Source organism: Nomascus leucogenys, chromosome 12 (genome assembly GCF_006542625.1).
Source record: "Nomascus leucogenys isolate Asia chromosome 12, Asia_NLE_v1, whole genome shotgun sequence".
Lineage (NCBI taxonomy): Eukaryota > Metazoa > Chordata > Mammalia > Primates > Hylobatidae > Nomascus > Nomascus leucogenys.
The window spans coordinates 1,824,823-1,840,158 of record NC_044392.1 but is presented as its reverse complement, the minus strand read 5'-3'; the positions used below and the strand labels follow the sequence as shown (position 1 = coordinate 1,840,158).

Below are 15,336 nucleotides of genomic sequence, written 5' to 3'. Positions count from 1 at the left end.
GAGTATGAAGTACACAGTGTCCTGAACACTGAAGCACCCTCTTCTTGCATTGCTTATATACTGTAATGAGTATGAAGTATACAGTGTCCTAACACTGAAGCGCCCTCTTCTTGCATCGCTTATATACTATAATGAGTATGAAATACACAGTGTCCTAACACTGAAGCGCCCTCTTCTTGCATCGCTTATATGAAGCTCTAGCTTGGGATGAGTGTTCTGAATACCATAATGCCGTTTATCTTCTCCTCACAGTGTTTCTTTTATTTCAGTGAGGAAAAACAGAGCCACAGGAGCCAGTTCCATTTTGCTACACCCACTTACACATGCCAACCAAAGTCCCTGGTTGAAATAAACCAGGTAGGCAACAACTAGATGAAAACATTTTTTATTCACACATGACTACTATATGCACTTAAGAGACTTCTCTCAAGTACCATTGTAGTATATATAACAATATAATGTGTGCTTATGTAAATCTTGGCAAAGCAATATATAAATGAAGGTAGTTAATGATCAAAGAATAGAAGGCAGCACGGTACGGTTGCAAAAGTTCCGAAGTAAGAGTCAGACCCAGGCCCCTAAGTGGCTCTGTCACTTACTTAGTTTGGTGATTCAGGGAAGGCCTTCAGTTTCTCTGAGCATCAAATACCTTATCCATGAAGCAAAGAAGTTGTGAGAGTAACTTAAAAATAAATAAAAATATTCTGTCAATCGCATTCCTATATAGTGCTATTTTTCTTTTTTTTTAAAGACAGGGTCTTGCTCTGTCACCCAGACTGGAGTGTAGTGGCATGATCTCAGCTCACTGTAACCTCTGCCTCCTGGGTTCAAGTGATTCTCCTGCCTCAGTCCCCCGAGTAGCCATGTGCCATGACGCCCAGCTAATTTTTGTATTTTTAGTAGAGATGGGGTTTCATCATGTTGGCCAGACTGGTCTTGAACTCCTGACCTCAGATAATGTACCCGCTTCAGCCTCCCAAAGTGCTGGGATTACAGGAGAGAGCCACTGGGCCGGGCCCAGTGTTATTCTTTGAAGGACAAACATCTTTTCAGAAAGCAAAGACATACATGGGTGGTATGGCTGGCGTATTAGATAACTTTCAACTTCAAAATAACTTTTGAAAAGCAAATGTTTCACACAGGCTAAAAACCTAAAAATAAAAATTCAAGATAGATTCTAAAGGAGAAAAAAATCCCTAATTTTTTCCATAACTCCAGCCCACAAGCATCTACAATCTGAAAAAACAAGGCATATATGGTACGTACCTCAAGAAACTTCAGTCTAAGTACAGGCATAGCTCGTTTTATTGTGCGTCACAGATATTATGTGTTTTTCCCCAATTGAAGGTTACAGAAACCCTGCACTAAGTCTATTAGTGGCATTTTCCCAACATGTGTTCAGTTGGTGCCTCTGCGTCAGCATTATTATTATTATTTTTTTTAGCAATGAAGTATTTTCAAATTAAGGTATGTACATTGTTTTTTAGACATAATGCTATTGCACATTTAGGAGACTATAGTATAGTGCAAACATTTAAAAATTTGTGTGGTTTGCTTTATATATTTGCTTTACTGCAGTGACTGGGAACTGAACCCCCATCATATCTCTGATGTACAACTACAAAGGCCAATGACCCCATCCCCGGCCAATAAAAGGTGGCCGGGTGCGGTGGCTCACGCCTGTAATCCCAGCACTTTGGGAGGCCGAGACGGGTGGATCACAAGGTCAGGAGTTCGAGACCAGCATGGCCAATATGGTGAAACCCCATCTCTACTAAAAAGATAAAAATTAGCTGGGCGTGGTGGCACGTGCCTGTAGTCCCAGCTGCTCAGGAGGCTGAGGCAGGAGAATTGCTTGAACCTAGGAGGCAGAGGTGGCACTGAGCCAAGATTGCACCACTACACTCCAGTCTGGGCGATAGAGTGAGACTCTGTCTCAAAAACAAACAAACAAACAAACAAAAAAACAAAAAGAAGCATAGCTGCCAGAAAAGAGGCACCAATAACAAAGGAGAAGCCACAGTTGGCACAGAGCCCACAGAGCAAGGCGTAACCACTACATAACACTGGTTCTTTCAGTATTGGGTATATATTAAACGCAGGCCTCCTAAACCATAAAGAAAACCAGAGTAATAGGAACTTAGCGTATTCAAAATTGACAATTGGGACGGCCCAATGTTACTGGGTTATCAGAACTTATTAACATCAGTGTTATCAAAGTTGCACACATCCCTCACTGTTAAATTTGACAGGGTATAGGAGATCGAGACTATCCTGGCTAACACGGTGAAACCCCGTCTCCAATAAAAATACAAAAAAAATTAGCCAGGCGTGGTGGTGGGTGCCTGCAGTCCTAGCTACTTGGGAGGCTGAGGCAGGAGAATGGCATGAACCCAGGAGGTGGAACTTGCAGTGAGCCGAGATCGTGCCACTGCATACCAGCCTGGGCAACAGAGTGAGACTCCATCTCAAAAAAAAAAAAAAATTGACAGGGTTAAAAAAAGAAATGGAAAACTGCATTTAAAAAACATTTCAAGGCCGGGTGCGGTGGCTCACACCTGTAATCCCAGCACTTTGGGAGGCCGAGGCAGGCAGATCATGAGGTCAGGAGATCCAGACCATCCTGGCTAACCCCATGAAACCTCGTCTCTACTAAAAACACAAAAAATTAGCCAGGCACGATGGCGGGCGCCCGTAGTCCCAGCTACTTGGGAGCCTGAGGCAGGAGAATGGCGTGAACCTGGGAGGCGGAGCTTGCAGTGAGCAGAGATCATGCCACTGCAGTACAGCCTGGGCGACAGAGCGAGACTCCGTCTCAAAAAAAATCATTTCAGGGGCTGACTGTGGTGGCACATGCCTATAGTCCTAGCTGCTTGGGAGGCTGAGGCTGCAGTGAGCTGTGATCACACCACTGTACTCCAGCCTGGGCAACAGAGCGAGACCCTGTCTGAAAAAATACATGTATCGTAATATAATACAAAATAAACAAATAAATAAATAGGTGTTGAAGCTGTTATGTGAAAAGGCCAATCTGAAGTAGAAAAGAAAGGCTGAGGTATCAACTTGCCTTCCTATTTTGTTGGCTTCTCTCCATATAAATACTATTAAAACAAACGTGAGGTATAACATGATATAGTAAAGGTGCACAAATCGTCATAGCTTGATGAATTTTTACATATGTATGCACCAGGTCAAAATATAAAACATCCCCATCTTACCAGAAGGTACTGGGTCTTCCCAGTCAATACTATGTCCTCAAACAAGGTAACCACCATAGTGATTTTTACCACTGAGCCACTTTTGAGCCCGTGAACCTTACAACTAAGAATCTACCAGCTTGAGTAAAATATATAATAATTTATTATAAATTTGGACTAAAGACTAGAGACATCACTTTTTAATTTTTATGTTTTTTTGAGACGAGTCTTGCTCGTCACCCAGGCTGGAGTGCAGTAGTAGCACGATCTCGGATCACTGCAACCTCCGCCTCCCGGGTTCAAGCGATTCTACTGCCTCAGCCTTCCAAGTAGCTGGGACTACAGGTGCACACCACCACGCCCAGCTAATTTTTTGTATTTTTAGTAGAGATGGGGTTTCACCATGTTGGCCAGGCTGGTCTTGAACTCCTGACCTCGTGATCCATAAGCCTCGGCCTCCCAAAGTGCTGGAATTACAGTCGCTAGCCCACCACGCCTGGGCCGAGATATCACTTCCTTAAAAAACAAAACTAGGCTAGGCATGGTGGCTCACACCTATAATCCCAGCACTTTGGGAGGCTGAGGCAGGTGGATCACGAGGTCAGGAGTTCGAGACCAACATGGCCAACAGAGTGAAACCCCATCTCTACAAAAAATACAAAAGTAGCCGGGCGTGGTAGTGCATGCCTGTAATCCCAGCTACTCGGGAGGCTGAGACAGGAGAATTGCTTGAACCTGGGAGGTGGAGGTTGCAGTGAGCCGAGATTGCACCACTGCACTCCAGCCTGGGCAACAAGAGTGAAATTCTGTCTCAAAAAACAACAACAACAACAACAAAAATTAGCTGGTGTGGTGGCGGGTACCTGTAATCACAGCTACTCACAAGGCTGAGGCAGGAGAATCACTTGAACCCAGGAGGCGGAGGTTGCAGTGAGATCGCACCACTGCACTCAGCCTGGACGAGAGAGAGAGACTGGTAAAAAAACAAAACAAAACAAAAAAACCCGGGCGTGGTGGCTCAAGCCTGTAATCCCAGCACTCTGGGAGGCCAAGGCAGGCAGATCGCGACGTCAGGAGATGGAGATCATCCTGGCCAACATGGTAAAACCTCATCTCTACTAAAAACACAAAAATTAGCTGGGTGTGGTGGCACGGACCTGTAGTCCCAGCTACTCGGGAGGCTGAGGCAGGAGAATCGCTTGAACCCAAGAGGCGGAAGTTGCAGTGAGCCGAGATTGCCACACTGCACTCCAGCCTGGCGATAGCGCGAGACTGTCTCAAAAAAAAAAAAAAAAAAAAAAAAAAAAAAAAAGTGGGCAAAGGACATGAACAGACACTTCTCAAAAGACATATAAGCAGACAACCAATGTGAAAAAACAAAGATCAACATCACCAATCATCAGAGAAATGCAAATCAAAACAGATAGATGCCTCTCACACCAGTCAGAATGGCTATTATTAAAAAGTTGAAAAATAACATGGTAAGGCTGCAGAGAAAAGGGAACACTTAGACACTGCTGGTGGGAATGCAAATTAGTTCAACAACTGTGAAAAGTAGTCTGTGGAGATTTATCAAAGAACTAAAAACAGGGCCAGGCATGGTGGTCACGCCTGTAAATCCCAGCACTTTGGGAGGCTGACACAGGTGGATTACCTGAGGTTGGGAGTTCGAGACCAGCCTGACCAACATGGAGAAACCCCATCTCTACTAAAAATACAAAATTAGCCGGGCATGGTGGCGCATGCCTGTAATCCCAGATACTCGGGAAGCTGAGGCAGAAGAACTGCTTGAACCTGGGCGGCGGAGGGTGCAGTGAGTCGAGATAGCGCCACTTTACTCCAGCAACAACAGGGAAACTCCATCTCAAAAAAAAAAAAAAACTAAAAATAGAACTGCCATTCAACCCAGCAATCCCATTACTGCGTATACACCCAAAAGAAAAGAAATTGTTCTACAAAAAAGACACATGCACTTGTATGTTCACTGTAGCATTATTCACAATAGCAAAGATATGGAAATCAACCCAAGTGTCCATCAATGGTTGACTGAATAAAAAAATTTTTTTGGCTGAGTATAGTGGCTCATGCCTATAAGCCCAGAACTTTGGGAAGCCAAAGTGGGTGAACTGCAAGAGCCCAGGAGTTTTCAGACCAGCCTGGACAACATGGTGAGACCTACTCTCTACAAAAAATACAATGGAAATCGGCTGGGCATGGTGGCGTATGCCTGCAATCCCAGCTACTCAGGACGCTGAGGAAGGAGGATTGCTTGAGCCCAGGAGGCAGAGGTTGCGGTGAGCCGAGATTGTGTGACTGCACTCTAGCCTGGATGACAAAGCAAGACTCCGCCCCAAAATAACAACAAAAACTCAATCATGTAGGGAAAAAAGGCTGGATTCTGATTCCATACCAAATACCAGAACGATAAAAGTTTTAATGGCCCAAACATAAAAGTCCCAGAAGACAACAATAGATGAATACATACTTTATGAAATCATTGAATGGGGAGGTCTGAGGTGGGAAGATTGAGGCCAGAGTTCAAGATCAGCCTGAGCAACATAGTGACATGCCATCTCTTTAAAAAAAAAAAAAAAAAAAATTTAAATTATCTGGGTGTGGTGGCGGGTGCCTGTAATCCCAGCTACTTGGGAGGCTGAGGCAGGAGAACAGCTTGAACCCAGGAGACGGAGGTTGCAGTGAGCAGAGATTGCGCTACTGCACTACAGCCTGGGCGACAGAGCCAGACTCCGACTCAAAAAATAAATAAATAAAATAAAATAAAAATCCAGGTATGGTGGTCTATGTCTGTAGCCAGAGCTACTTGGGAGGCAGAGGTGGGAGGACCGTTTGAGCTCATAAGGAGGCTGCAGTCAGCTAAGATCATGCCAGTGCGCTCCAGTCTGGGTGACAGAGCAAGGCCCCATTAAAAAAGCAACTTACAGCTTCTAACCAATAACAGGACTTAAGATTTTAAGTTAAACTAGAAAATGATCTGCACCTATTTATTGGGTGGAGAGGGTGTAATTTACCTTATATGAAGAGGTAACTCAAAAGGAAATATGGGCAAAAAACATAAATAAGCAGGAGATGTAAGCTCAACATCACAAATAAAAAAAGCAATGTAAACTTGAGAATGAACTCCACTGAGTCCAGTGTTGGCAAGGGCATGGAGAAACAGACATAAATACATACGCTGTTGTGGGACTTCAAATCTTTCTTTGGAATGCAACTTAGCACTTTATTAAAAAACGGTCCTGCCCTTTGATACAACATTCTACTTAGAATGTCTATAGCAAAACTACGCTTTTGAAGTCAAAAAATTAGAAACCATCTAAATGTCAATCAATAAGGAATAGTTAATTATGGTCTACTATACAGCCATCGAAAGGAGGCAGGTCTCCATCTACTAACACAGATACATGCCCCAGATATATTAGGCCACAAAAGCAAATTATGAACCTATATTGCATATTCTATACCTGGCATACAAAACTACTCAACATATGTGTTGAATGAGTGATCCAATACACAGGATAAATCCTTCAGAAAACAATACATCACAATACAACCATTTAAGTGCTATCCAGGGGAAAGGTTTTTCTTTTGTTTTGTTTTTGAGACGGAGTTTCCCCCTTTTTTTTTTTGCCCAGGCTGGAGTGCAATGGTGAGATCTCGGCTCACTGCAATCTCTGCCTCCCAGGTTCAAGTGATGCTCTTGCCTCAGCCTCCTGAGTAGCTGGGATTACAGGTGCACACACTGCACATGGCTAATTTTGTATTTTTAGTAGAGACAGGGTTTCACTATGTTAGCCAGGCTGGTCTTGAACTCCTGACCTCAAGTGATCCACTGGTCTCAGCCTCCCAAAGTGCTGGGATTACAGGCGTGAGTCACCGCACCTGGCCGGAGAAAGGTTTAGTACATGGGAGAAGGGGTGTTTTATATATATATATGTAAAACTACATATATGTGTGTGTATATATTTATATTTTTTGTGTGTAAAATTATATATATTTTATATATATAAAATTTGTATTTTTATATGTATATATAAATTATATATTTTACACACACAATATAAATATATACACACACGTAGTTTTACATATGTAATTTATATATACTTATATATAAATATAATACATTTATATTATGTAAAATATATAATTATATATTATATAATTATATATTTTATATAATTAGATATATTATATATAATTTTACACAATATAAATACACACATATGTAGTTTTACATATACATACATATATACGTAATTTGTTTATATATAAATATAACCCATTTATATTGTGCAAAATTATACATATAATATATACACACGATATAAATATACACACACACATATATGTAGTTTTACAATTTATCACACTACCAGTCAGAGTATGTGTGCCTCAGTAACAACAAGAACAAAAGGCAGGAGGATCATTTGAGGTCAGGAGTTCGAGACCAGCCTGACCAACATGATGAAACCCTGTCTCTACTAAAAATACAAAAAATTAGCCGGGCATGGTGGCGCATGCCTGTAGTCCCAGCTACTTGGGAGGCTGAGGCAGGAGAATCGCTTGAACCTGGGAGGTGGAGGTTACAGTGAACCAAGATCATGCCACTGCACTCCAGCCTGGGCGGCAGAGCGAGACTCCATCTCCAAAAAAAAAAAAAAAGGAAAGCGTAAGCATTTCATGAGCAGTTAAACTCTTAGGTTATGGCCTAAAAACAGGATATAACTAAACAACTCACTGGAACTTAGTTTCTATAGAGACTGCCATGGTTAAGTAAGTCATTTCTACCACTTTAAACCTAGAAAGGGTAATTTAAGTTAGTGTTTCTCAACCTTTTTTTTTTTTTTTTTTTACTATTGCTCCTCTAAGAACTCTTTTAAGAACTATCCCCTCCCCACCAGTCCCATGAAATTTTAATACCATAGATATCCTATGTACTCTGTGCATATCTGTGCTTTAAACAATCAACCAGTAAGATTATTTACACCTACTCATATACACAAACCAATTTTTCACCTCCTTAGGGGTAGTTATCTCCCATGTTAAGAATGTACAGCAATATGGATGGGCGCGGTGGCTCATGCCTGTAATTCCAGCACTTTGGGAGGCTGAGGTGGGTGGATCACCTGAGGTCAGGAGTTCAAGACCAGCCTGGCCAACTTGGTGAAACCCTGTCTCCACTAAAAATACAAAAATTAACTAGGCGTGGTGGCGGGCGCCTGTAATCCCAGCTACTCAGGAGGATGAGGCAGGAGAATCGCTTGAACCCGGGAGGCGGAGGTTGCAGTGAGAGAAGATCACGCCACTGCGCTCCAACCTAGGCAATAGAGCGAGACTCTGAGTAAAAAAATTAAAAATCAAAAATGTACAGCAATAATATATGGTATATTTTTGCTTCTTTCAATTGCAGAAATCCTCCCCCCCAGCACCAGCTGAGAAAAGTTTACTGTGAAGGTACAGAACCAAGGATGTGTTAAGTATTTCTTCTGATACGTACAACTCTAATATAAATACCTACCACTGCAAACTCAGGCTTTCCCTCAAGCTTACATATTGTTTCTAAAGTCAGAGTTTACTTTATCAAAGTGCACATAACTTTTATAATTCAAAGACATACAAGATATGACCCATACATCTTTACTTCTTTCACCTCTAAGATTCCTACCTCCTTTCTCACTGTCGTAGTGTGACGCATCAAACTGAGCATCATCATTAGGGAGTTGCACACTGGCTATAACAAGATGGTTTTGTTCATCCGATGTGTGTGTCCCCAGGACAAGTCGATGAATGCTGAAATCTTTCCCTTCTGGTCTGTAACGGCAATATATAGTCACTATTCAAATTAGTAACATCAGGAGATGGCGAAGTTGACAATATACATGTATGTAAAAGTCACTATTACAACCAGGTTTTAAGAGAGGGGAAAAAGTCATTAAGGGTCTTTTCTTTCTTTCTTTTTTATAAATAGAGTCTCACTCTTTCGCCCAGGCTAGAATGGAGTGGTGTGATCTTGGCTCACTGCAACCTCTGGCTCTTGGATTCGAGCAATTCTCATGCCTCAGCCTCCCGAGTAGCTGGGACTACAGGAACCTGCCACCATGCCTGGCTAATTTTTGTATTTTTAGTAGACACAGGATTTCACCATGTTGGCCATGCTGGTCTGGAACCCCTGGCCTCAAATTATCCACCCACCTCAGCCTCCCAACGTGCAGAGATTACAGGCAAGAGCCACCGTGCCTGGCCAAGAGCCATATTTTCTACTTAATTACTCTGGAGAAAAAGTAAAACATTTAATGGAATAAAACGTGAATTAACTACTCACTCACTACCAACAGGTTGGAGGGAAAGCAAACCATTGTTGGGTATGCTAATAATTTTGTTTACTAAAACTTTCATTAAAAAGGAAAGAAGGGGAAAGGGTGCAAAGAAATTGAAAAGAAAAGAATGAAAAAAGAGAAAGAAGAGGAAATAACATAAAATAAACCAATTTTTCAAATATTTACTAACTGCCTAATCAATGGACACATTACTCCAAACGCGATGGAAGTACAAAGACGATTAAGACATGATTCCTGACCTCAAAAAACCTGCAGCTGGGCCAGGCATGGTGGCTCACGCCTGTAATCCCAGCACTTTGGGAGGCTGAAGAGGGTGGATCACCTGAGGCCAGGAATGCGAGACCAGCCTGACCAACATGGTGAAACCCTGTCTCTACTAAAAATACAAAAATTAGCCGGGTGTGGTGGCGGTGCCTGTAGTCCCAGCTACTCAGGAGGCTGCGACAGGAGAACTGCTTGAACCCAGGAGGCAGAGGTTGCAGTGAGCCAAGATGGTGCCACTGCACTCCAGCCTGGGCAAAAGAGCAAGACTCTGTCTCAAAAAACAAACAAACAAACAAAACAAACAAAAAAAACTGGCGGCTGGCTAATCCCAGCTACTTGGGAGGCTGAGGCACAAGAATCTCTTGAACCCGAAAGGCGGAGGCTGCAGTGAACAGAGATCTGCCACCGCACTCCAGCCTCGGTGACAGAGAAAGACTACTTCCTGTCTCAAAAAAGAAAAAAAAAAAAAAAAGAAAAGAAAATTAAACGATTTGCCTGAGATCACACAGCTACTAAGTAACAGAAGTATGCTGAAGTCCAAATCTGACTTCTGATATGGGAAAGCACAGTGGGAGAGAAGGCTGATTAAAACCGACTTTATTTAGTGTCCTGAATGCCGTCTTAAGGCATTCTGTACTCCATGCCGGGTCAAGGGCATCCACATCACCTGGGAACTTGTTAGAAACGCAAATTCCCACATGTACTGCAGACCCATTGAATCAGAAACTCTAGAAGGTGGGGCACAACTATCTGTTTCACAATACCTCCAGCTGATTATGATGCATATAAAATTTTGAGAACCCCTGGTCTAGATGGGAAAGATGCTACACAACCAGAATTCACTGGGGTTTATAAATTGACTGCCTATAAAATGGAGAAAGAGAAAACGTCAAACCAAAGCCAATTATGATGAAAAGAAATAGGAACAACAGGAGAGAAAGTTGGGGTAAGGCCTTCACGTAAGGAATAATTCCATTCACAACATGTCAAAATGGGGAAGCCAGTAAGATACACCAGGGAAGACAGCGGCAGGCAGAAGAAAAATCAGGAAAAGCTCTGGAGAAGTTAGGTCTAAAGATATCAATAGGAATTCTTCTGCACAGATGTCACAGGCAAAGCTTTGAGAGCATCTACCTTACACTGAAGAGAAATGAAGAGGGATATGAACAGAAAATTGGAATTACCTGTATGTAGAAGGTTAGACAAGAACCAGAAAAAGAATGAAAGAGAGGACAGTGTTACAGAACTACAATTGTGGTTTTTCTTTCTCTTTAAAGGGGGAAAACGGATCTGAGTAAACACCAGAAAAAGAACACACACAAAAGTAAACACTGCATCAGGGCTGCTTGCTTGTAAGTAATCCTCATCTTAAAAAACAAAAACAGGGCCAGGCACGGTGGCTCATGTCTGTAATCCCAGCACTTTGAGGGGCCAAAGTGAGAGGATCACTGGAGCCCAGAAGTTAAAGAACAGTCTGGACAACATAGCAAAAAAAATTTTTCAAAAATTAGCTAGGCGTGGTAGCGTATGCCTGTAGTCCTAACTATTCCAGAAGCTGAGGCAGGAGGATCCCTTGGCCCAGGAGGTCAAGGCTGCAGGGAACTCTGATTGTGCCACTGCAACCCAGTCTGGGCAACAGAGCAAGATCCTGTCTCAAAAACAATTTTCAGCCAGGCGCATTGGCTCATGCCTGTAATCCCAGCACTTTGGGAGGCCGAAGTGGGTGGATTACCCAAGGTCAGGAGCTCGAGACCAGCCTGGACATGGGGAAACCCCATCTCTACTGAAAATACAAAAAATTAGCTGGGCGTGGTGGTGGGTGCCTGTAATCCCAGCTACTTGGGAGGCTGGGGCAGGAGAAGCGCTTGAACCCAGGAGGCGGAGGTTGCAGTGAGCTGAGATCATGCCACTGCACTCCAGCCTGGGTAACAAGAGTGAAACTCCGTCCTCCATCTCAAAACAACAACAAAAAACAAAACAATTCTCACATTATTTATCTAGATTTGCTAATGCAGAAAACTACTAAGATGACAGTACAGATTTCAGCCTTGGGGAATTAAGTCTTTAATTCTTGCTTTCGAAACCTAGCTAGTCATTCTAGTATATTACTTGGGAAGTTTCTGAAAAGTAGGGGTTCTAGAATGTCTGGTAGGTATGGAGTGGCCAGTATCTGTGATCCACTAGTCCAATAAGCACAATTTAGCATATGACTATAGTAAATGTGGAATCACCATTCCAGTACACTTCTCATTAAGTACTCTGCCACAAGTTCTTTTTCTTTGAGACAGGGTGGCACTCCGTACCTCAGGCTGGAGTGCAGTAGCAGGATCACAGCTCAGTGCAGCCTTGACCTCCCAAGGCTCAGGTGATCCTCCTGCCTCAGCCCCTGCCGAGGAGCTGGGACTACAGGCACGCACCACCATGCCCGGATAATATTTGTAATTTTAGTAGAGACAGGGTTTTCACCATGTTGCCCAGGCTGGTCTTGAACTCCTGGCCTCAAGCAATCTGCCTGCCTCAGCCTCCCAAAGTGCTGGGATTACACGTGTGAACCACCATGCCCAGCCCACAAGTTCTTAAATGGTGTGAATTACCACTGAAAACTCTTGACAGAAATGATTCCAATTATCCTGAATTCCCCAAGCAATTCTGATGATCAACTGAATGTGGGAACTCCTGGTCATGATAAAGAAGCTTCTAGGCCGGGCGCGGTGGCTCACGCCTGTAATCCCAGCACTTTGGAAGGCCGAGGCGGGTGGATCACGACGTCAGGAGATTGAGACCATCCTGGCTAACACGGTGAAACCCCGGCTCTACTAAAAATACAAAAAATTAGCCAGGCATAGTGGCGGGTGCCCGTAGTCCCAGCTACTTGGGAGGCTGAGGCAGGAGAATGGCGTCAACCCGGGAGGCGGAGCTTGCAGTGAGCGGAGATCACGTGACTGCACTCCAGCCTGGGCAACAGAGCAAGACTCCGTCTCAAAAAAAAAAAAAGAAAAAAAGAAAAAAGCAGCTTCTAACTCCAAATTTCTAGGTTTTTACTATGGTTTTGTGTAACGTCCCTAGGACACATTTCCCTATTTTTCCTTATGCCACTGTAAAGGTAGCAGTCTCATTCCTAAGTTACTAGTATAATTTCTGCCCAATTTCTATCATTTGTTGAGCTACATCATAGTCTAATAACATTTTGCAATTACCTTAACTTTTAAAGATCCAAGTTCTGAAGGAATTTACTTAGCACACAATCGCTTCTGAATGTTATTCAGAAAACTTGGGTAGTTTTGTAACAGAAAATCCATTATCCCAAATGGCACAATGGTCTTGTTAAAACTATGTTAATATCATCTAAATTTACCTTCCTTTGTTTTTTGCATTGTCATTTCTTCTTAAGAAATGAGGCAAATTTTCCTTCCTCTGACAATTTTATCTGTACCACTTTTATGCTAATTATAACTAATTTGGATCCCCTGATGTGGCACCAAATACAGCCCCAATAAATGCAAACTAAATATTTTATCCCGTTAGAGATAAGCTACCTACATGTAAGAAACATGGGATTAATCTTTATAGCCCTCACTATGCCCAAACCCCTTATAAGAAAACCATTCCACCTGCAGGTGTTTTCTAGGTACCCTAATTATCTCTCTACAACTGCTGTCATCATATGTAACTATAATTATTAGTTTATATCTGCCACTTCAACTAGACAATGTGCTCCTTGAAAGCAGGTACCATGACATACTACGAGAATTCAAATTAAGTTTTGTTGAGGTCAGGTGCAGTGGCTCACGCCTGTAATCCCGGCACTTTGGTAGGCAGAGGCGGGCGGATCACCAGAGGTCAGGGGGTTGGAGACCAGCCTGTCCAACATGGTGAAACCTCGTCTCTACTAAAAATACAAAAAAATTTAGCCAGGCGTGGTGGCAGGTGCCTGTAATCCCAGCTACTTGGGAGGGCTTAGGCAGGAGAATCGCTCGAATCTGGGAGGCAGAGGTTGCAGTGAGCCGAGCTCGCGCCACTGCACTCCAGCCTGGACAACAGAGTGAAACTCCGTCTCAAAAAGAAAAAAAAAAAGTTTTGTTGTAAGGACTGGACTCATGGTAATACTTTTTATCTTTTTTTGTGTGGGGGGCGGTAGAGCCGGGGGTCTTCCCAGGGCTGGTCTCCAATTCCTGGCCTCAAGTAAGCCTCCTGCCTAGGCCTCCCAAAGTGCTCGGATTGCAAGTGTGAGCCACTGCTCCTGGCCATAATACTTTTTGAAAGTTGACAAGTTTTGTACTATTATTTGGTACAGCTATTATTATTACAGGTATTATCATCAGCTACAGCTATTTAATTCAGTATCAGAGAAAGAAAACGCCAAAATGTTTTCTCTCGTCAGGTAAATTACAAAATCATTTTGTTATTTTGCCTTACTTTGTGGCCTAGAAAAAATGTCACTAAGAGGTTTTGATCACATGCCTTCTCCGGGTGACTGAAGAGCGGAAAACACAAAATCAATATGAGAAATCTACACTGAAGACACATCAAAATGACGTTCAGGAGAGTCATGTCACCTGGTTACATCTGGAAGCCACTGGGCAGTTAGGCTGGGCCACTCCAGAGCATGGGTCATCACCAAATCATAAAGAAAAGGGGTGTTCTTTTTCCATATTTTGTATTCCTCGTTGATCACTCGTTCTTCCACCGCATCGTCGAAGGCTGCTAAAATTTTTTTAAAACAAATTTAAGTTAGCAAACCAACGGAAACCGGGTAATCCTCTGCAAAGCTACCGGCATGACTCCTACATCCTGACTATGAAATGGAGGTGATCTGTCTAAATCCCCACGGCAGAGGCACCCACACTCTCCACTTTCGCGGCGCCGGAACTCCTCGGGCCCGCCCCGCCAAACACTCCGTTATCTGTTCCAGGCCACGGGGCCAGCCAGGCCTTCGGAGCACGCTCGCGCGCGAAGAAACAAGCCCGACGAGGAGGCCCGAGCTCCGAGCCTTGTGGGTAGGAAGCGGCGTCCCGAGGCTCGGGACAGAGGCCGAGAGAGCGATACCGGGGGCGGGAAGAGGAACAAACACTCGCCAGGGGCCCCACCGCTGGCTTCGCCAGCTGCGACCGAAGTCGGTCCCAGGGAACTGGCGAGCCGTTAGCCCGCCCCGCGGGGAGTTCCCTCTTCACGCCTTCAGTACCGGGGACTGCACTCGGCAAACTCGGGCCTGCCCTCACTGTTAGGCCGTGTCGAGGCCGCGGCTCAGCCCCGGCACCCGTTGCCCTCCTGGGGCGGCCCCGGCACCCTCACCTTCCTTGTCGGCCATGGCGGGCAGGCGAGCCGGGGGAATCCTGGGGTCGAGCGTTGCGGGAGGGGCGGGGAGGCTGCAGGAGCTCGCTCTGTGCGCGCGGCCTCTATTGTTTCCTGCGCCCCCAGCGCGAGGGCTGACTCGCGCACCTTCGCGCCAACATCAGCCAATCGGAGCGCTCCTAATGGCGGGATGGGCGGGGAAGCCGCGTCCGCGACCTATCCAGACG

The 15,336-nt window shown here is 44.1% G+C and overlaps 1 protein-coding gene across 1 annotated transcript in view; it reads right to left on the bottom strand.

Annotated features, from left to right (window-relative positions):
• RBBP4 (RB binding protein 4, chromatin remodeling factor) overlaps positions 1 to 15,284 on the bottom strand; it is a 29,837-nt gene extending 14,553 nt beyond the window's left edge. The window contains exons 1-3 of the mRNA XM_003276372.4: positions 15,110 to 15,284; positions 14,374 to 14,521; positions 8,881 to 9,026 (exon numbers count right to left, since the gene is read on the bottom strand). Of these exons, the coding sequence (XP_003276420.1) occupies positions 8,881 to 9,026; positions 14,374 to 14,521; positions 15,110 to 15,125 (310 nt within the window). The 5' untranslated portion in view covers positions 15,126 to 15,284. The remainder of the gene's footprint in view (positions 1 to 8,880; positions 9,027 to 14,373; positions 14,522 to 15,109) is intronic.
• Between the last annotated feature and the right edge of the window lie 52 nt (positions 15,285 to 15,336).